This window comes from Piliocolobus tephrosceles, chromosome 12, assembly GCF_002776525.5.
Source record: "Piliocolobus tephrosceles isolate RC106 chromosome 12, ASM277652v3, whole genome shotgun sequence".
In the NCBI taxonomy this organism is placed as follows: Eukaryota; Metazoa; Chordata; class Mammalia; order Primates; family Cercopithecidae; genus Piliocolobus; species Piliocolobus tephrosceles.
In genome coordinates, this window is record NC_045445.1 from 115,705,547 (window position 1) to 115,729,946 (window position 24,400).

Genomic DNA, 24,400 nt, shown 5'->3' on the forward strand with positions numbered 1-24,400 from the left:
GAAATTTTTTGTTTTTGTTTTTGTCCTCAGTCCTAGAAAATGCTACAGACTTTTACAGTACATTTTAAAATAAGTGAAGTCTTTCACAGACTTTAAGTATATAATGTGCCTATATTATGATAAGTATATAATGTGTCTATATTATGCTGTACATTTCTTTAGATTATTGACCAGTCTCTGACAAAAATAATCCCATTCCCCATACAAAATGAATAAGTCCTCAGTTGTGTGTTGAAGTTTATGCATTATAAATTTAAATATATAATATGTAATTCCTTGAATTGTAATACACACACACAAATACATGTGAGTTTTGAAATTTATTGTTTGTTTTCCTTATGTCATCAGTGTACCTTGAGTACCATTACATGGTGAGACAACTTGATATAAAGTTTTCACATTCTGAGTTGAAATACAGAAAACTAAAGGTGAAAAATCACATGGCCCTATATGTGACTGTATTAGACTAGCATTTATTCAAAATATTTTGTTTCGAAGTAAAGAAAATTAAGATATTGTTCTTGCAGTGTAAAGGAATAAAATACCCATTGAAAATGTTTAAAGCCATTTTCCAATCCATATTTTAATGTTACTTGATCATATTTATTTAAAATTAACATGCATATATGAGATATTTTAGTAATTATTTGATGGTAATTTAACACATCATTTGTATTAATATCTTGATATTTCTCCTATTGGGCATGTAGGTTTCAGAAGTGAAGCAGTAATTATTAGATAGGAATTAGTGTACATTTAAAACAAAATAGTTTAATGTAGTTGTGTGTTAATATTTTCAGATCTGCTGTTATCTCAGTCACAAATACACATCTGTATTCCTTCATGGATCAGTTAACATTATAAAAACATTAGCTCATTTCTCTAAGTTTTTAATTTCTAGAACTACACTAAAAAAGCCAAAAGAATACTTTCACAGTAATTCATGACTTGTCTGACATGATGAAGTACCACACTCCCCCATCTTTCTACAGGTGCCCCTAAAAAATGTGTTCTTTACAACGAGATGGGAGGAAACTAATTTTAAAACCTAAAGTACAAAATGTAAAATAAAGACTATGAGCACAGTATCTTACAACATTCCATGAAAGTTTTAAATTGGATTTTTTGTGTGTGTTTAAATAACATGTCTTATTATCTCTGTTAACAATGTACAGCTTTTTAAAAACCAAAATGAAGACTGTACTTGTTGTTTTTAATCAGAATGAAGACAATGAGGGTACTGTAAAAGAATTGTTGCAAAGAGGAGACAACTTACAACAAAGAATCACAGATGAGAGAAAGCGAGAGGAAATAAAGATAAAACAGCAGCTGTTACAGACAAAACATAATGCTCTCAAGGTATTAGAGCTAAAATTATAATATACCTTGCCTGTGGTTTTTTTTAATATATAGGGTAAAATATATTGTGCATTAATAAAATCTGCTTAAGACTCTTAGTCATCAGAAATTCACTTTTTCTGCTCAACGTGTGTGCTTTATTTAACATTTTTGAGTGGTGGTTGATTTTGAAAGATGTGTTGCTTAAAAATTATGGCTTTTTAAAGACAGATTTTTCTAAGTAATACTTGAAAGATGGAATTGCATTCATAGTACTTATATATTTAATCTTCTATTATGCTTTATTTTTATCAGTTACTTTATATTTAAAAAAACCTGCCTAACTGCCAGAATAACCAATCTACATGTATCCATTTTTCCTACTTTCTTTACTTAATTGATTTTATTTGCATTAGGTCCAATTTTTTGGTAACCTGATACTTGTTTAATAAGTCCTGGATTCTTTTCATTTATTTATTTTTAAAACTTTATTATGCCTTTAAGAAAGTCACTCTTTGCAACTCACTATCTACAAAAGTCGAATTTCATTTATATGGGAATCCTCAGAAATAATCTTACTGCCTTTGAATAAGAACTGCTACTTTCATATTAAGCAGTGTAGTATATGGCTTCAAGTCCCCGCGTGACTCATCTGGATTGTACAGGAAGAGCAGGATAAACTTAATTTTTCTATAACAGTATCTAGAAAGTTCTCAAGACTAGACAAGTAGAAAGTTTTGTGAAAGAACCTTTTATTTTGTATATGCTTTGCAATAATCACTATTTGCATGCATGGCTGATTTTCTAATACTGTTCATTGCTGAGCTTTTCATTGTAAATCACTCTTTGGAGCTATGTAGTTATGAAGGTCGGTCCACCTAGTAGGTAGATGGAGTCTGCTTTCTACATGCAAATAAGAGAATAAAACCTTTCCCCTTATAGTCAACCAGATAAACACTGCTGAGAATGTAATTACACAATATTGTGCCTGCAAGGAATCCACAAGGAAAATCTAATTGGCCAGCAGGTGTTCTGAAGGTAACTGCTGATAAATACAGTAAACAGAAAAGGCCTCTTCCTCAAGGGAGTGCAAAAGCACACTGTAATGTGTCTAGAAAATTGGAACGCTATGTAACTCACACCCTTCCAACTGTGAGCAAGCTTTCAGAAGTATCTACACTGGTAGTGCGATGGCATGTGTCCTACTGAATAGCAGTGTTTAATGGTTATATGGCATTCCTCTAAAGAAATCTACATGATGTCTCTTAAATATTTTACATATTATGCATCACTTTGCGCCTAGGAAATGAAAGATGTTTCAGATTTATGACCACCAAGCCCTTTCTCTTGGCAAAGATGTGAGTTATGTCACAAATAAGGCATGGCTCAACTCTAATTCACATGACTGTATCTTGTTACCTTTGAAAAAAGCAGCATTCGATCTGACTCCTCAGAAGGTTTGAAAATTCAACATAAAGTGAAAAGTACAGCAAGTTTTAAATCCCCAATTTTAAACAAACTTGATAATGGAATATAGGTCATTCTTGCAAATATAGGCTATAAGTGATTAATCAAAGTCATCAACCCTACTTGCCAAACCAGTCTATACCAACATATTCAATAACTTTTTAAACCTGTCAAATGGTTCGAATTCTGGTCCTTACGAAATATTTTAGAGAAGGTCAAAACTTCCCAATGCAATGAAATTTTTAGAAGTTTTCTGATATTTAATTTTTTTAGCTTGAATTAAACCTGTGAATAAAACCCTAATTGCTAATTTCTGTAGAAATGAAAGCTGCATGCAGAGCTTATGTTCCCATGAATTATAAAATGGCATTTGACTAATTCTGTTAATCACAGAAGATATCGTGTGTGCTCGCAAAGAGCATGATGACTGATTTCCCCCCATTGTTGATTTATTAAATTAGTCTTATCACATTGATTTAAAAGCATGCACTTGCTGTTTTCTTTTTTCAAACAGTTAATTGTTTTGCATTTAGAGCGTGATTTGGTACAGTAAGATAAATTTGGCTATGCAAGCCTTGGAGAAGCAATTGTCTAACATAATTTTTTGTTATGTTCACAAATATATGAACAATGGTGACACTTCTACACATACAGCTTGGAACAGTTTATAAGACAACTAAAAAGGCTTTATATTTCTAATAATCAAATATTAATGGCCTATGAAATTCTTACGTAGGCATTTCTAAATATATGAATATATGTTGGTTGAGTACATAAAGTTTTGTTGATGAGTCCCAAGGCTAAAAATATACATTTTAGAATTTTACCCATTTTAAGTCAAATACAAACTCACTAGGTTTGTGAGTTTGTATCTAGTTAAGTCAATTGTATTCATATATTACACTCTTTCATATAAACTACACAACAATTAGCTCATTAAGAGTCAATTAAATGTGACAAGATTTTTAAGCAAGTTTGAACATGCTAAGAGAAAATACTTTAAATGTGTTATTCAGGTTTCTTAGCTTCTTATACATGGGTCCTGCCTCATGAATACACAATTTAATTAAGTCTTTGTATATTTTGCATATAAATATGAAGTTAACCTAAGTTGTACAAAAAGATGAGGGACACAAATTATTTTGATAAATAACTGCAGCCAGAAGTGCACTATACATATATATTGATATTTTAATAATGTCTGCACCATGAACAGGATTTGAGGTCTCAAAGAAGAAAAAAGGCTCTAGAAATTTCTCATCAGTGGTATCAGTACAAGAGGCAGGCTGATGATCTCCTGAAATGCTTGGATGACATTGAAAAAAAATTAGCCAGCCTACCTGAACCCAGAGATGAAAGGAAAATAAAGGTAATGTTGTTTTAGAATGTCAATACCAGATTTTTTTATACAGTTTAACCTGTGAAGATCATATTTAAAATGTTGATGTTCTTGTTTCTATTAATGTTCTCTTTGATTTGATGCATTTCCTTGTATTGTGTGTTGTTTTCAGTAAATGTATTAAGTGTTATTCAGTTGACATAATGTTGAATGAATAAAATGTTTTACTTTCAGACTATGTAAAATGATTTAAGAGATGTGATGTGTTTTCTGGTAAAATTGTAATTGACTTTGTGTATCTTTGTTCCAGATGAACTAATGACTTATCGGTATATGGACGACTTCTTACTCATGTTAGCACATTCATTTCATCAGAACATCTTCTCACATCAGTGTTCAATCTCTATAGATTTATTTGCTTATTGTCTAAATATGTTTTTTCTGTTATTTTACACTTTTTATTTTGCTTCGTTCTTTGTTGAGTTCCTCAAACCTTTAAAAAGGAAATAAATGACTTATTCATTTACCCTCTAAATTATATTCTATATGGATGGTCCCTAATAAATAATGAGTTATCACTCCAAATTGATTCAAATCCCAAGACACCAGAGGAATTTAGAAGAAAGAAAATGTTAGACCAATTTAAATATTTACTTAATTAGAATGTCTAAAACCAAGCATTCAAAGGATAACAGAAATAATATTTGGATTATTGAGCGAGGATGACAGTCATGCCTTTCATATTTGTAAACTTCAAAGGATGACAATAAAGGGACAACAGCCTTTGAAATTTCTGAGAGAAGTATTTGCTGCTTGCAAGTCGGTTGATATGGTTAGCTAACTGCCCTGGGCCCTGTATTGGTTTTGCTCAATAGGAAATTGATCGGGAATTGCAGAAGAAGAAAGAGGAGCTGAATGCAGTGCGTAGGCAAGCTGAGGGCTTGTCTGAGGATGGGGCCGCAATGGCAGTGGAGCCAACTCAGATCCAGCTCAGCAAGCGCTGGCGGGAAATTGAGAGCAAATTTGCTCAGTTTCGAAGACTCAACTTTGCACAAATTGTGAGTTGTTACTGGCAAACCCACGTATGTGTTTGCAACTACTACTCTATTAACAGAGGCCTACTAATAAAAAAGAGACAAAAAATCTGGGTGCAATTTTAAACTTCTAATGTACATTCTGAAAGTGAGTAGTTTCCCTCACTTTGGGCTTCTGTAACACTAGTGCTTAATTTTGCAGATTAAAGACACAAGAAGTTAACAGATAATAGGAAAAACCCCTTATCAAAAATGAAAATACATCTTAATTTTTTTTGCTACATCATTTTTCATAACATTGACAATGTTAATTTGTCAATTTATCATACATTCACTTTACTTCAGTGTCTAATCCAAAAAAATATGTATTGCTTTCCTGAGATCATCCCATGCTGATTTTACTTTCTTAATGTATACATGGTAAATAATAAATATTTTGTGGTACATCTTATGTCAACCTGCATAAGCCATTATCTCATTGACTTGAAGAATAATAACTTGGTCCTCACACCTGGTTTGACTACTTAATGGGCTACAGTGCTCATAAAAGAACTAGATGCCTAGTAAGATGGTTGGTAATTGATTGCAGATTGAACAATATCAGATAATGTTATTACTGAAATGCTCCCAGCCAAAACAAAAAGGAGTGACCGCTCTTGTTTCAGACAACTGAATGGAATGTGTATGGTTCTCTCTTTAAAAAGGCAATTCAGAATTGTTAGCTTGGTCTCAGTTCTTTATTTGTAATAGGCTGTAAACCATAGAGGTTTTCTGACAGGTATATTTTTGTTCCTATTATTAACTCTCGTAAGATGAAGAGGAATGATCGTCATCTGTAATTATACAAGAAAGTACTACTCCTCACAAAACCAGGAAGTCAAAGTCTGGAAACTAAGGCTTTATAGTTAAGTTAGGTGAAATTATATGAATCAAACAGATACTCAACCATTTTGCCCTATATAAATAACAACTGCCTAGAGTTCAGCCCATGTATGAGACTTCTTGGGAACTTCTTCTGTGATATTGTCAGTTCCATTTAATTTGGTGTATATTTTTAAAATGTCAAAGGCAATTATCATAACTTTATTTTATAAACATATAAGGGAAGTATGTTGCACATCATCGTGACTTCTTTCTATACTTCAAGAAAATTCATAAATACACTGTTTTCTGTTAAATCTAATACCCTAAAGTTTAATATCAGGTGAATATTCTGAGCAATTGGAAGAATACAAGGAATATTGAAACTGTATTGCATGTGAAATCTAATTCCACCTGGCTGAATGTTTCAGCCTATTATCCTTCATATTAGATGTTATGAACATAATGTGTCATACATAACCTTACACTAATCAGCAAGCCTGTGTCTGTAGATGCAGTATGAAGCGAAAGATTGAGGCAATCAGAAAGAAAATTCTAGTAAAATAGTTTCACCTCAGTTTAATAGATCATTCAAGGGGAAGTCTTTGCTTTGGATTATCTGACTACTAACTCAATTCTCCATTCCAATTTTCCCCATGTCTTGACACACCCAATATGCAGGTTTAAAATTCGTTGCAAACTAATCAAGTTACCAATGCTTTATAGCTAATCAAAAATCTCCCTAAACTGTTTACTTCAAATGCCATTATGTCCCTATTCATAGTAGACTCTCAACAAATATTTGTACAACGTAATAATGGTTGGTGAAATAAAGGAAGCATATGTGAACCAGTATATATTTTTTAAAAATTATAGTAAAGTTATAGGATGTATTTTCCTCATAAATGATTTATTCTTAAATTTTATATATTAAAGATACAAAATTCAGAATGTGAAGGGGGCTATTTTTGTGTTAACTCTTAATTATCCATGATAATAAAGTGATCACAATTTGTATGAAGAATAATCAATTTAATATCACAGTTATATTTGGCATTGGAATTTAATTAGAACTGAAGGATAATTGATAGATGATAAATAGGTATATAGGTTGGTAGGTAGATAGACAGGTGGATGTAGAAATATTCAAGCTGTATCTTTATACTTTACCAACTGTCAATGCATTTTGAAACTAATTTCACTGTGGCCACTGATTAGAGTTATCTTTCTCAATTCTTATGCACTAGAGTCATTTGTGGTAGTCACAGTAAGCAGATTAACGAAAAGTAGTATTTGATATAACCTTACAATGGCTCTGATGCAGCATATGCCCATAGCTTCAGAATTTCTTACTTCCCCCTGTATTATCCTTCCCTAATTGTTTGATTTTTATTTTTCCTGACTGTCCCTTTCTGTTTTCTTTCCTAGATATAAACACTAGGCTTAAAGTTAATCTTTCATGTCTTTACAACAACAATTTGAAATAGTAAGCGGTACTCCTAAAGCGCTTAGTATGTGAGAGCTGAGTGAGTTTAAAATGAAAAATTAATTTTCCTTATTTCACAGATACTCAGAGAACTGCTAAACACTGTAAAATTAAGACATATAGGGGACTCTGTCCATGTCAGAGCTCTATATAGTAGTAATAAAGCTCAGAAAAGGACTGAGACTTTGAGGGAACAATCATGAGGAGGCGCCCAGCCACACAGGAATGCTAGACCAAAGCATGGTAGAGGCTATCTGCAAATTATGGTCCTCAGGGCAAACCTGAAGATAATAAAGAAGAGGCAGGAGACTGGGAGGAAGCAGGAAAAATTTTACCAGATATTCACAATGAGAAAACTCCTGCCTTAATTAGGAATTCCAAACATTTCTAATATATTTCCTGTTGGTTTAGAAACTAGGTACCTCAGTTAAGACCAAACACAGAGTGTAAACTGAGGAAAAGAGATATTCCTATATGATGTATTATCACAGCAGTGTGGTCTAGTAAAATTAATTCTTGGATAAACAGTGTTGAATATGAATCCCAGTGACTTTGAGTGCTGTATGATCATAGATAATCCATTTTGAGTCTCATTTACTTCATCTGTACAATGGAGATAAGATGTTTGTGAGGATTACATAAGGTAATATTTGTCCAAACACCTGCTGCATTATGTAGGTTCAGTGCATCAAAGTTTTCTTCTTCTCCTTTCTGTATATACATTAACATTAGAAAATAGACATAATCTTTTTTTTAAATATTTTCATAAGTTCATTAAGAGAAGTATGTGCTGTTTGTTTAAAATATTAGCAACAGATATTTTGTTCAGTGAAAATTTCAAATTTGATTCCACAATATATAAGCAGATACTTTTCTCTAGATTCACAGAATAAACACAGGAAATATCACACAAATCTGATAACTGCCAAGAAAGGGCATGATTTTCCATAAACTCCCCCACTGACCTCTATCTGGATTCTTCTGCCTAAAGGCACTGGAAACGCCACAGTAGACAATTGTTTCTACTTTTTTATGCTTCATTGTAGCATTTGGAAAATAACCTCAGAGAGCCCAGGCATTTGCAACCACAAAATTGTATAATGAAGATACTACTACAACCCCCAAGGCTCATGTGAAACTCCTAAGCAAGATAAACTTACAAACTAAAATTATGATTATTATGGAAAAAAATTATAAGCAATGTTATCAGATGCCAAACATTAAAAGGGGAATGTATACCTGAAGAAAATAGAGATAAGAGGATAATCACCAAAGGATATTCAGTAATATTTAATGCTCAAAAATAAAAATTAAACGGATTTTTTTTCAGTAAGAATAGGCCATTATATAAAGTGAAGAGGAAGATTTGAAAAAACAAAGTCTAGAAATGAAAATATAATTAATTGCTCAAACATCTGCATGAAAGAAGTTTCAAGTTGAAAAAATGAGGATTATGGGGAAGAGACAATATTTTATATTAATGTTATTTAAGAAAATGGAATAGATGTAAACTTAAATGAATCCTCAAATTCAATAAAGGTCAACCAATGTGGAAAAAATAAAAACAAGTCTACCAACTAGCTCTGAATGAAACTCAGAGTATCAATAACCAAAAAGGTATCATAAAGGTTACTAAAGACCAAAGAACATTTACAAGATGACGGTATTCACTGCAGACTTCTCATCACCAATAAACATTAGAAGATAGTGGAATAATATCTTCAAAATGCTAGGCACATTTTCAAATACCAGGTAAAATATGATTCAAGAATTAAGGCAAAATATTTCCAGACGTACAACTAGTTTCACCTAAACAAAAACTAAGAATTTCTTACCTATAGATTTTTGCTAAAATAATTCCTAAACAATATACTTGTGTAAAATAAAATGAAACTAGAAGGAAGGAGACAGCTATGTAAAGCTGTGTAAAATTGTTTTCTCTATGTAAATAAGAACATTTATAAAAAAAGCTTATAGTCCTAAAATTTGGTCAGCGCCACCAAGGAAAACACAGAATACTAGGAGAATGCAGCATTTAACTGATCCTATGTAAAGAGAGATAAAACAAAAGACTTATTACATATCCTATGTATTACATACCCTATGTATTATATATCCTATGTATTATATATCCTTAATACATATCCTATGTATTACATATCCTATGTAAGGGGAGATGAAGCAAATATAAGACTTATTCTACATAATGTCAACAAATATAAGGCTTGTGCATAATGTGTTCAATATGAATTATTACCAATTTTAATGTTTCTAGATAGTAAAAATGTGCTAAACCTCTGAAATATGCATACGTGCATGACCTTTCCAAGAAGAGGAGCAAAAAATACAAAAAAAGTCCACCTCAATGAAGAAAAATGTCCATCTTCTAAATACATTTCCACTTCAGGTGAACATGTTATGACATCAAATACCAAGTATATGATCTTGATGTTTAACATTTTATATCCAACAAGCTCTTATCTTGGATACCTAATGAGCATCTCAAACATACAATAGCCAAGTGAAAAATAAATGATCCACCCCCCATCTACATAAATTGGCACCTACCAACATCTCCAGATGTCATTAAATTGCACTATCATTTACCTAAATCAGAAACCTAGACATCCTTCACGGTTCTTTACTCTTACATTACCATGTAAATTATTTCAACTCTTGTTGGATATACCTGCAAAATGCATCAAATCACTCCTCAGTATCTGTTATGGAAATGTTAATCTATAACATTATTGTCTCTCATCTGGATTACTTCAACAGCCTCTAACCCCTTCTTCCAGTCTTTCCCCACTTACACCATTTTCCCCCTGGTGAAGTCAGAGAGCTCCTTCTAAAGTGTTAATGAGATCATATCAGGCCTCTCCTGCCCATTACTCTTTAAATGAAATCCTATGATCTGCTACATCATGTAGCCCCTTCCCATCACTTCTGTTACTCACACTTTATCTCCCTTTGTGCTGTTCTGCTAACATAGAGGCCTAAAGATTTCTTTTCTATACTTAAACGCAAGCAATTTCATTTCCATATCAGTACCTATGAACAGATTTTTCTAGTGGAATATTTTTCACCTAGAATTTTGCATAGGTGCTATAACTTATTTAGATATCCTTTCATTTAGGAACAACGAATATTAGAAGAACTTTGATGTATAATCTGGTGATATAAGTATTTTCTGTTATTAAATATTTTATATTCCCTATCCTTATGTATGCAAATTGGGAGTTTAAGACTGCTGTTCAGTACATCAGTTTCTCTTACAGTTACTTCTGGAAGTAGGTATACTAAGGAAAGACAAAGCTTCTGGAACATAACAGTGAGGTGGTGAAGGGTCAATATGAAGAGGGTTACAATATTGTATTGCAAAGGATAGCTTGTCCTACAGCAGAGCGATTGTAATGGGATATTTTAGCGAAATTAAAGTACACATTTCCAAAATATACATGCTCTTAGAAGGCTGATAGAAAATTAACCCTGTTTGTAGAATAAATGCCGCAAGAAATGTGTTGTTTAAAATAGTCCTTGGCTGGGCATGGTGGCTCACAACTGTAATCCCAGCACTTTCCGAGGTCAAGGTGGGTGGATCACTTGAGGTCAGGAGTTCCAGATCAGTCTGGCTCACACACACACACACACACACGTTATATATATGTAGTCATATATAGTTATATATATTTAGTTTTATATGTAGTTATGTATATTTAGTTATATGTAGTTATATACATTATATATAGTTATATATAGCATATATATGTTTTATACATTTTATATATAATGTATATGTTTTATATGTTATATGTATTTATATATATATGATATATAAAGCAGGGCTTGGTGGCGGTTGCCTGTAATCCAAGCTTCTCAGAGGCTGAGGCATGAGAATTGCCTGAAACCGGGAGCCAGAGGTTAAAGTGAGCAGAGATCACACCACTACTCCAGCCTGGGCAACACAGTGACACCCCGTCTCAAAAACAAACAAACAAAAAAAATTGTCCTTAAGTGAATAAATTTGTAAAATAAACAACCGCATATTGTGAATATTCTTCCACTAACTTTTTTAAGTTGTTTGAATCTGAATAGTATTTTACATTCACAAAGAGTTTTCACATGCATCTAGTTTGATCACAGTAACAACCTTCTCAAGTATCATTTTCATTGTCATTTTACTGTAAGAAAAATTAGCATAAATTAGTTTAAGAGATTTGTCCAAGGACACATCTGAGGAATGGAAGACATGAAACTTGAATTCACTGCTTCCCAAAATATGGTGAGAGTTATTTAAAAAAACAAACAAAAAAAAAAAAACAGGAAATATTTCAGTGTTTAAACAATTTTGGTAAACAGTAGATTAAGCAAACTTTCCTTACTCTGTAACTTTCTTTTTTTTTTTATTATTTTTTTTTATTATTATTATACTTTAAGTTCTAGGGTACATGTGCATAACGTGCAGGTTACATATGTATACATGTGCCATGTTGGTGTGCTGCACCCATCAACTCGTCAGCACCCATCAATTCATCATTTATATCAGGTATAACTCCCCAATGCAATCCCTCCCCGCTCCCCCCTCCCCATGATAGGCCCCAGTGTGTGATGTTCCCCTTCCCGAGTCCAAGTGAGCTCATTGTTCAGTTCCCACCTATGAGTGAGAACATGCGGTGTTTGGTTTTCTCTTCTTGTGATAGTTTGCTAAGAATGATGGTTTCCAGCTGCATCCATGTCCCTACACTCTGTAACTTTCTAGTGTGTGTGATATGCTAATGGGATTATGACTTTCTATGAAGGGGTTAGATTCTATAGACTTTCACATCTGGACAGTTGCAGTAGAAGAGGGAAATTTCATTTCAGATTGATGAAAGGTTTCCTGTTTGAGTGATAGTGAAAAAGGTATATTCTTTAGAAAAAAATGGGAAAAACATCACTGTATCATTATTCTTCTGTTGTTTGGGATTTCCTTAAATTTAAGCAGAGATGTACAAGAAAAGTAATAACAGCTGTTTGCCACCACCTTATGTAAAATAGTGTCTGAGCCTAGATTTAATACTCTGCTACCCATTTTTTATATTATCTCCTATCATGTAATAAAAGCAACTCATTTTGAGAATAAAATTAAGGGAAATACATTTTCTTTGCATAATTGCCACATAGATTTTCTTCTTTGCCTTGAAATGACAACAAAGATTGTCAGCTGCCAGTGACACATCCTTGGAGAATTTGGGAAGATAAACGATTTTCTTATTTAGAGACAGAATGTTCTTTAGTAAACGGAGTTGTGAATATAAAAGACTAATAATGATTGCGAAGGGAAATGTTGAACCAGGATGTAGCTGCTTGTAGAATTTTTCTTCTCTCAGCTCAATTTTGTGATTAACATATTACAAGGATTAAGAAAGAAATTAGCTAACATTTTATGTTTTTCTCGATTGTTGATGATCATAATGGTTATAACTAGTTCTACAGAATTTTTTTGTTCTAGTGTCTTGTTGTGTAGTATAATCAGTTTAATGGTTGTTTAAGTAGACACATGTTCAACGAGGATCAGCTTCCAGAAAGATGACAGACTGACTTAATCCCTCACCCCTCATTTCGAATGAATTGAAATTCTGAATAAAATGTAATTTGTAAAACGTTTTAAATACACAGCTGAGCTATGGTGGAACCTCTCTTCCCTCTATGTGCCATGAATGATGAACTCATCTTATGTGAAACTGAACCTGGATTGAGAGCCTAATGGCTAGAAAGAAGTTTTCAAGACCTTTTAGGAAAAAATATGTGACCTTCAACAACACGTAATATAGAGGTGAAAATGAAACCCCTGCTTCAAGTCAGAACATTCAAGGGCTTCCCTCAGCCTGTAAAGGGGAATAAATAAATCCTACCCGCAATGGAGAAAAGGCAGTGTCTGTAGTGATAATAGCTTAGGATTTTCAAAAATTAGTAGAAATCCCAATACTCAGACTGGGAAATTGAACAAATCTCAAGCAGAAAAGATAAATAAAAAAAATAAATAAATATAAGTATAGATCATCACTATCAAATGATGAATCTGATGAATCCAAAAATTAAAAAATAAAAATAATTTTAAATACTGCTATATTTCCTTAGAAAGTAATGACACTTAAAATGGCAGCTGGTTTTGTAGCAATGATAGAATCCAGAAGATGGTAGAATAATATTTTCAAAAACAATGAAAGAACATCCACATAGGAACCTAGAATTGTATACTGATAGAAACTCTCTTTCAGGAATAACATTGAAATAAAGATCTTTTCAGACACGCAAAATGTTTACTAGTGTAAAATTCTCTTTAGAGGACGTCAAGACTGGTCTTTAAACAGGAGAATGATTCAAGATGGATGATTAAGCTGCAAAAGAGAATGATGTGTAAAGAAAATAGTAAAAAATGGAAAAGTCTTAAACATTTACTGTGTATAAAAGTGTCTATTAAAAAACAATAGAACTAAAATGCTGAACATCGGTGTAACTTGATAATGTGATTAGGTTTTTCATCCAGTTTACCTCCTACCTTTCTATGTATTGTTTCTCAGTTTCCAAAGGTAGTACCTACTTCTCTAATGCTGAAATGCCTCAGTGCTCAGTCCTTGGGCACTTGCCATTTTTATTTATTCTATATATGTCTTGCTATTTTCATCCGACCTCATGACTTGATTAAACAAAATTATTCTCCCCTCAAATGCAGTGGAAGCACTGTTCTTTCAAATTTTCAGGGAAAAAAAAATCTATGAATGCTTTCTTTAGACTATCTCTGCACAATAAACAGGGACAACATTTGAAAATATAAATCATATTTAAATCTGATCATAACCGTTCAATGAATTCCCATCTATTTTAAAGTGAAATCCAAAACCCTTCATGAATTTCAAGGGTTATCTGACCTGGCTGGCCACTTCTTAACTCTCAGGCCTTGTCTCTTAATACTTTACCTCTGGTCCACCTACACTGACCCCTTTGCTGCTGTTTGTACAGATCTGACATGCACCCTTTGCATTGTGTGCTACCTCTGCCTAAAATAATCCTCCCCCGTTTATCCATGTGGCTCTTCCCATTTCTGCCTTAACTTCTTTACTCAAAAGTGTTTTTCTCAGTGAATTTCTCTCATGTGTACTCACGACACACACACACACACACACACACACACACACACACACACACACTTTTTATCCATGCTTTCCCCATTTATTTTTGTCAATAAAGTGCATGACCAGGAAAGTTCTCAATATTTTCCCTGTTTATCTTCTTGAGTATTTATCTCCCTATCTGGAAGTAGAACTCCAACCCAACAATGCAAAAAAAAATTTGTCTTTTTTTTGCAATACTGTTTCCTCAACACCCAAAACATTAGCTAGGTGCACAGTATATATTTGTTTAATTCATAAAATAAGTAATCAATCAATAATGAATAAAGCCATTTTAAGATTCTCCTGTGCTTAGAATGAAATTTCTTGTGCATGTTAAGAATTTTATAGTAACCATTAAATTGATAGAATCCAATTTTTGAATAGTAGAGGAAAAAATAAATACATAAGCTATTGAGATTAAAGCAAGTAATCCCAACAGAAAACTGAGACTTAAGGACAGTAATTGAACTCACCAAGGGTAGTAAGTAACTATATGAACATAGGATTTTGTGTTTTCTGAATATCTCTAGGCCAAAGCCATCACTATGTACAAAATAAGATGTTAATTACAATTTAGTATTCTTGAAAGTTTAAACAAATTTACCATTTATATGTGATTTGTACAACATATTACCTCTTGAATATTGTCTCAAATGACTAGCTTCAACTAGCACATTAAATAAAAATAGCAGAATAAATGTGTCAAGCTAGATTCACTATTCACAATTATTTTATAGTTAGATTATGACTATGTTAGATTTACAATTTTATATTTATCTTCTGAATTAAAGTTACACTAATAGACTACAGTCATCATGCAACTTGTCAAATATATTAATAAACATAAGAAAAAAACATAGTAATATACTGTCAAATTTTTCTATCAAGTGGAAATTTAGCACATTCTTTAGGAAATATTGATGGTAAAATCTATGAATTGTATATTTTTCAGAAATATTGGATATAAATACAAAATTAAGTGATGAATTATTGATATGTGCAGTTTTACTATCATATAGTGTTACTGATAAAAGTAAAATAAATATAACTCATTTTTGGCATCAGATGAAGTAACTTGGTTCGCTAAAATTAGTATTATCTTCCTTGGAATTCTGCAACCTTGAAAAATTGTTACATTTGATAGAACTATTTGGGAACAGTTTGTTACTTCTCATTGTGACTATGGACATTAATGGCATATCCGTATTCCATTCCCTTTTCTTAGCATAATGGAAATGATTACACATATCAGTTATGTTTCTTGCATGTTACCATCATTCCGCATTATGAAATATGCAAGACTAAATTTTTACGAAGGGTATCTCTTATCCTTATAATAGCCTAAAAAGATGAAAATTTGTCAAGCAGCTTTCCTAAGATCCCATAAAATTAGGGGCAGAGGTTCCAGCATCAAGATGTAGTTTTACTTATTGAATTAACACAGAGTTTTGTTGATGTTGTTTCTTTGCTGGTGGGGGTAGTGATAGCGATATTGTTTTATTTTATTGGTTTCTTCCTTTTTTTGGTTCATTTTTAATGGGAGCCTCCCAATAATGCTGAGAATGCAGTTAAATGGTAACTCCATACACTTACTGTGAGTCTAGAAATAAATTCAAGTTTTATTTTGAATACACTGAATTGGTATTTCTTTCATTGAATAAACATTTATCTAGTGCCTCCTATGTGCCAGACAACACAGAACGTAAAATAACATTGGCAAATCCATAGCAATCATATAAAAGACGTGATATTTGATAAATATAACTCATACAATGAAGGGAAAAAAGAACAAGAATTTATACACAGCAATTTGACCTCCCTTTGCAACACAACAATAAAAAGTGTAATTTTCTCCAATCTAAATTTGCTTTGAAAATATGGAACACCAGCTGGAAGGGAGCTCAGATGGCTTCTGCAGTGGGGTTGGAAATATCCTTCTGAGCATGTCCAGAACAACTGGTTAAAAATAATTAAATCACTTGCACCATCTGTGAGTCATTCTGATTCTTCAATGATTACTTAAGACTCTCATTGTATGGAACATATTCTGAGAACAGATGAATAAAATCAATTCAAGTGTATATTGTTTTCCACTTTGATTTTCAAAAAATAAGGATTATAATTTCAAGTTTGCTAAGTTATCTGTTAATTCTCCTGCCCTCCTTTATGATCCAGTTGCTTTTGAAATATTAAAATATGTTTAAAATTTAGTTTTATGAATAATACAAATTCATGGAGCCTTTATTATATAATATAATTTTGCTTAAAAACATTCTATCATTTTTACCCTTTATTTAATCTTTTGAGTATAGTTTAGCACCCATTTAGTAACAGCCAAGAGAACTAAATGGAAGTCCGAGTTGATTGCGTTCTCAAATTTAGCTCCATATGCTATAATCATGAGCAGTTTTTAAAATTCTTAAATAGCTATTTTAACACATGTAAAACAGAGGAAAGCTATATTTAGCGGTGACTAATCCATGGATGAAAGATGCATGGATTAAATATAATCCAAGTGCCCATATCTGTACAAACTTAAGATGTTCAGATAATTTGGAGGCATTAACTGTTTTTCTGGATGTTAGTGCATGGGTACTTCTTGCCAGATAAATTAACGGGGAAAGTTCCAGAAGATCCATAGTTTTCCGTAATAATTAGTGCTTTCTTAGTTAATAGAATATCTGGGTGATGAAAAATAAATGAATTACCTAACAAATAGAGTTATCTATAACATATAACTCCATCTGTGACCCCTATAATGCTCAAAATGTGTTAACTGATTAGTATCGAGACAAACACACATGAAACATGAGTAATATCAGTCACTATATTTTCGTTTCTTCATAGATACACTCGAGTATTTCATATGTGGACAATTAAGAGATCTAGTCCTCTTCATACGTTGATCTCCCTAATGGGAAAGGGTCTCTTTAATCTGCCACAAAGCCCTCCTCTTCTTTAAACTTGCCAAGATGTCTTCTACTTTATGTCATTGCAATTATGTTTCCTTTGACTTGGGTCTCTATTTCTGGATATTTCCTTGCTGGTCTCCTGTCACATTGCAAGATGCAGCATGAACATTATCTCCACAGGTGGCCTGCCTTCAACAACGTGTTTTATGTTGTTCACAACATCGCTTCTACCCTTAACCATCATGCTCTAGAACATGAGCTAGGCATTTCCCTTCTAATATTTACTGCAATCTGAAAATGTTATCTTTGTATGTTAACTTGTTTATAATTTGTCTCCTGTCATTAGAATGTAGGCTTGATGAAGGCAGGAGCCTATTCTGTCTTGTTAGTTACTATTTCCCCGAGACATAGACTCTATCACAGAGCAGGTATTTAATGAAAATGTGTGGAATGAATGATTGAAGGAATGAATGTATAACATCTTCCTGTGGAATTCCCTGCAGTTTCAGAGTTGGTTGTTCTATATTTTTATGTCAATGGTATCCTAATGCCAGTCTGCCATGGTCCAGAAGTTTTCAATGGTCCATAAGGAAAAGAAAAAAAAGCAATTTTTTGTTTTTTTTAGCTTTTCATAAAGCAAAGTAGTTTAATGCAAGAATTGTCCTTTCTTTCCAAATTATGGGTTTCAGCAGTTTTGGAGGTATTAAAATGGCCTTTCTTTTTCTTTCTCCTCATTTCATTACAATGTCCTTTACTAGAAAAAGTAAAGGGCAGAGCTTTTGTGATGTTCCCTAATAGTTTTTTAATAATATTGTTATTGACCTATGAAATACAATGTCCTTAAACCACAAACTTAGAGAAACTTACTTACATGAAGGAATACCATTCCTGCTAAGTTTCTTTTTTGGTTGCTTGAAGTTTCAGAATGAGGAAGAGAAAGCATGAAAACCGTCACCTCCTATTTGTATGGCCTATTGGGCAAGCAGTACTGGCCCCATAACAAGTATCCACTGAAATAACATTCTTGAATTTATTTTGTCACATGTGAGGAGCAAAAACAAGAAAAAAACACACAAAAATAGTAGAATTAGGGTATCACAACATTTGTCTAATATTGTTCAATGTTAACACTTACAAATAATGAAGGTACAAAAATGGTATTGCTTGTGTACAAATATTTTTATCCTCTGTATTTGAATCTATTTTTGTTTGTTTCAGTGTTAAAAAGAACTCACAGTAGTATCATTTATTGATGATATTTGGAATCCAAAAATTACTTCAAAACAGAAGTATTATATTTTCTGTCCTTTTCATAATTGAAGACAATGCATCAAGATCAAAAACTTAAATACCATGCATTAACGTTATTATGCATGCTTTTTTTACATTCTTCATTTCCCAGTAATCATAAGGACTAATAATTAACATAATTATTTGTGATTGACAAGACTCTAACGTTCATCATTTTAGTTAATTATTATTTAAAAAAATAATTTGGATACAAAATAAGCAAATGAAATCTGTATTCTGAAAAGTTTTGAGAAGTGAAAAAAAGTTGTTTTCTTTTATTTAGTAAAATACTTTATTTCTCTTGTAGCTGCTTTTACAAGGAGATTGTGGGGAGGAACAGATATATCCACGTTCTCAGTTAATTACCTTTTCAAAATATATGATCTAAAATGGAGAGAAAATTGATTGTGTGAATATGATTTTTTAGAGTTAAAGCTTATAAATTCACTGGACGGAACAGTACAATTTTGTATTGGAATCCTTGCCATGGGATAATACAATGACTATTATTTCCTGGATCATTGACAGGGAACAAGCTATTTTAGGAGAAACTACCTTGATTGTAAAGTAGACTACATTAAGCCTAAGGTGTCATTAAATTCTCAAAACTTTTAAAAAAGAATTGAGCATAATCTTTAGTAAGAGAAAAATGGTTTTATTCAGTGATTATTATATTTTGCAAAGTTATAACCTGGCAAACTATATTATTTTGGGAAAATAACATTAAATACAACAGTTTCTATACACACAGTGGCACTTCATTTATTCAGAGGTCAGATGGACATCATTTTAATTTACCTGCAACACAGCCAGGAATCAGGAATGGAGTAAAACAAAAGGCCTCTGGATTCCCAAAATTTATTTTTTAAGATTCATGAAGTCCAAAGCTTACTTATATTTCATTATGAAATGAATTTGCAAATTCTTTTTTGGAGTTGTTTTTAAAATTTTGCTCTGATTGAAGAGGTAATTCTAATAAACTTAATTATCTTGTTTTTTTGCCCCTCGTAGCTTTGAAGCCAAAATGGGACAGAAGGAATAAATGACTGAAACAGGAGATAATAGCTGCAGCCTGGTAGTAAGGTGAAAAAGAACCTATATGTAGGGACACATGGTGTAGGGAAACAATTTAGCACAGGCCAACACAGATGAGAGAGGGAGGGATGGAGGAAGGGAGACAGAACAAATAATTAGTGTTTATAGTTTATTCAGATAGTTAGGTGAAGATTTTTTTTTTTTTTTTTTTTTTTTTGAGACAGATTCTCACCCTGTCACCCAGGCTGGAGTGCAGTGACATGATCTCAGCTCACTGCAACCTCTACCTCCCAGGTTCAAGTGATTCTCCTGCCTCAGCCTCCTGGGTTGCTGGGATTACAGATGCCCGACACCATGCCTGGCTAACTTTTGTATTTTTTTTTTTTTTAATGCAGACAGGGTTTCACCATGCTGGCCAGGCTGGTCTCGAACTCCTGACCTCAAATGGTCTGCCTGCCTCGACCTCCCAAAGTGCTGGGATTACAGGTGTGAGCCATGGCGCCCAGCCTGAGAATCTTTATTATCTTACCTACTACGTGCAAAAGTGTTTAATACATAATGCCATATGGCATATTAGCTTCCTGAATCACATACCACTGCTGCCGGCTGACTTACATCTCTATGTTTACATCTGAGAGTGCATAGGCACAAATAAATGTATTCATATATGTTACACATATGCTTATTTATGTAGCTATGCTATATGTTATATGCTATTTACATCTATTAAGTTACTTTGCAAAATATGCCCTTTGGCTTTGAAAAAAATGCCCTCTGAACTCATCAAGATGATTTTTGTAGGTTATTCTCCATCTTTTAGTCAAGTTCCTAAAGTTGTGTTTTTAACTACCTGCTTTTTATTGCAGGTACATTAAATCATTGTGAATATTTCAAAGAATAGAATGCAGGGTAATTCTCAAACTTGTTATTTGGAATTAGGTCAAATAATTTTGTAAATACTATTATCAATATATCACAGCATCATTAGTGTCCCTTCAAGTTAAGGACATGTAAATAAAGATGGTCTAATATGTCAGGCCAAAGAGGAAAACTTTTCAGCTTAGCAAATTGGCTTCAAATACATGAGGAGATTTGAAGCAGTCATTTCAGATGCAAACCAAAAGCTCCATTTTTATGGATTATGATATCCTTAGCTAAATATTTACTTTGGCTTGAGTATTTTTCTCATTAGTAATGCTTATTTAATTAGTTGCTTATAAATTGAACCCGGGAAGTGTAGATTGCAGTGAGCCAAGATTGTGCCATTGCACTCCAGCCTGGGCAACAGAGCGAGACTCCATCTCGAAAAAAAAATAAAAAATAAAAAAGAGTACTTAAGATCAGTTAAAATATATCGAATATTGGATGCTTTCACATAAGAGTGCTATAGCCATTGGCTGTTAAATTTCCTCATCTCCAAGAATCTCAGACACCTAAAAATAATTCTCTTTACTTCATGGGCAACCACAGCCACCAGTCTTTGCCACAAGTCGTCTGTCAATTGGGTATGCAGTGAGGGGCACCGATACTGTTTTAGATGGTGATGTGAAACTGTTTCAAAATGCTTTCATTCTCCCTTATGAATTTTGTCTTAGTCTATGCTTCCATAATATTGGGAGCCAGTTAGTAGTACATGCCTGCCTACAGCTTGAGTAGAAGTGAAGTCTATTATGAACAATGAAGTCAATTAGAAGGGGCCATGCCTGCTGATAAAAATGTTATATAAAGACTGTATTTACCCTGAAATCTGTGTCTTTTTGTGTCTACTCTTTGGTCCTAGTTCAGAGCTCTGTATGATTATTTGAAATGTATTATGATATTAGTTTAATAGTTCAATTAATACAAAGGTAGATTAAGGAAACTTGACTCTTCATTTCTTCCTTCTGCAGATTCTTCCCCCACTGAGGCAAAAAAAAAAAAAAAAAGTCTATAGTTTAGTCTTATCTCTTTGTACTATATTCCATATACTATGCATTCTTACCAATGAATAGTATATATACGTATATTTTAGTTTTTAAAAAATATTGCTTTATTCTGTGTATTATTTTAAATAGTCAATTAGAAACATGTTCCCAGGTCATGTATATAGATCTTATACTTTCTTTGTGCAAGTCTTACAAGATGAATCAAAATGTATTCTATTATTCTTCTACATTTCCAGATTATTATATTTTGATTAGAAAAGGTAGTCTGTTAAATCTTTATGTTTGATCCTTTTAAAAATTTCCTCTATGTATATTTTTTTAATGTCCCAGTAAAATAGGAGAATATGCTTTCTCCAGTGTCCACAAAATACGGATTAAATTTAGCTTGTCGGTTTAAAAGCACCTCTATTCTTTTTATTTTTTTGTCTATTTTAATCTAACAAATGATGGAAGAGGTGTATGTAAGGTACCAACTACAGCTATGATTGTGTCACACTGTCCTTTTATTTCTAGTAATTTTTACCTTATGTAGAATGCTGCCAAATGTTTGGGGCATAGCAATTAACGACTGCTGTACTTTGGGAGAAAGTGTGATTTTTGTCATTACAAGTGTTCTCTGAGGCACATTTAGTGCTTTTTGGCCTTGAACTATACTTCATTTAATACTATTATTTTGACTTTCACTTTTTAAAAAATGATTTTCTAAATCACCTGTCATTAACACAGCATTGTGACTTTGTATTTTTATGTTTCTTGTAAACAGCCTATAGATGGAGTGTGCATTTTAAACTAGAGTATTTTGTCTTTTTATTTATACAAATATTTTTACATCTTTGTAGGGTACATGTAATATTTTGTTACATGCATAGAATGTATAATGATTAAGTCAGGATACTTAGGGTATCCATCATCTCAAGTATTTATCATTTCTATGTGTTGGGAATAGTTCAAGTCCTCTCTTTAGGTATTTGGAAATATACAACACATTGTTGTTGATTATAGTCACCCTACTCTTCTGTCAAACATTAACACTTACTCTTTCTATGCAACTGTGTGTTTGTACCCAGTAACCAATCTCTCTTCACTCATTCCGCCCACCTGCACTCTTCCCAGCCTCTGATATCTATAAAGACAAGTATCACAAGTTCTTACTAATTCGTGCTTGATCTTGTGAACATATAAAATAGAATGATAGATATTTCATCTTTAGATGAGACATTTTAACCAACTTCGTTTTTGTTATAACTCTTATAACTGTGTATCTGTTTTAATTCCTTGTCATATTGATGGTCATTATTTTATCATTTTATTTACTCTTATCCCTTGTCTATAATTTTATAATTCATCATCATCTTCACTGCACTCTACTGCATCTCTTCCCGCACTTATAGGTTATTTATAAGTTACACTTTGTACTTGCATTTTATTAGTGCTGTTTTCTATTTTGAACAACAATTTTATGCCTGTATTTCTGTAGTGTTGCGCCAAAATCAAATACGAACGATGCCCTCATCACCAAGATGATTTACTTAGTCAACTCCTCATTATTTTCAATCAAAGGCAAAATCCTTTAAAAACAAATAATTTAGAAGTTTAGTTCCTGACAACTATTGTTTTCACTTGTAGTATCACATATCTAGTTCAAGATGTCATGTTATTACTTAAATTACACTATCACTTCATAAAATATGACCAAAAACCACACAAGGTTTATTTCCTATCACTGTTTTCTTTTGTAGTCTTTATTTCTCTTTGCTTTGAAATCTTTATTATACAATCATCCTTCAGTGTCTGTGGGGCACTGGTTTCAGGACCGCCCCACAGATATCAAAATTCAAGAAGACTCAAATTATTTATACAAAATGGCATAGTGTTTGCATGTAACTATGGACACCCTCCTGAGCGCTTCAAATCATCTCTAGATTCTAGTACCCAATACAATGTAAATGCTATGTAAATAGTTGTTATGCAGTATTGTTTAGGGAATAATGGCAATAAAAATGTTTGTACATGTTCAGTGCAGACACAGCCATCCATGTATTTTTGCAAATATGTTTGATCCATGGTTGGTTAAATCCACAAATGTGGAACCCATGGATACAGAGGGCCAACTGTACTTCATTTTTAATTTGGTTGGAACACATGAGAAATGTTCTCATAAAAACATAAAGGATGTAAACTTTGTAAACCTTGCATTTTCGAAATGATCTTTACTTGGCAGTCATCGTGATGGATTTATTGGATAGTAACATTGTTCAATATCTCTCCTCTTTTTTTAGTAGTCTCTGTAGGTTATGAACAATTGTCTTCCATTTTCCATTGTTTTCTTGTTTCAGCTGTCTTCAAGCTACTGTTGTTTCCAGCGTAAAGTCTGCTTCTAGTCCAAATATTTATTTGTATTTAACCTTTTTTCTTTCTCTCAAACTCTAAGGATGCTCTCTGCCCCACCCATTGAAGCACAGAAATTTCATTAAGATATAATTCTAAATGTTTCTAAATATGTGTCCCTATTTTTTATTTTATTTTATTTTATTTTATTTTATTTTATTTTATTTTATT

The 24,400-nt window shown here is 32.6% G+C and overlaps 1 protein-coding gene across 1 annotated transcript in view; it reads left to right on the forward strand.

The window, feature by feature from the left end:
• Positions 1-24,400, forward strand: part of DMD (dystrophin) — a 2,292,995-nt gene that overhangs the window by 1,020,067 nt on the left and 1,248,528 nt on the right. Inside the window, 3 exon segments of the mRNA XM_026451980.1 lie at positions 1,222-1,359; positions 4,022-4,174; positions 5,020-5,202. Of these exon segments, the coding sequence (XP_026307765.1) occupies positions 1,222-1,359; positions 4,022-4,174; positions 5,020-5,202 (474 nt within the window).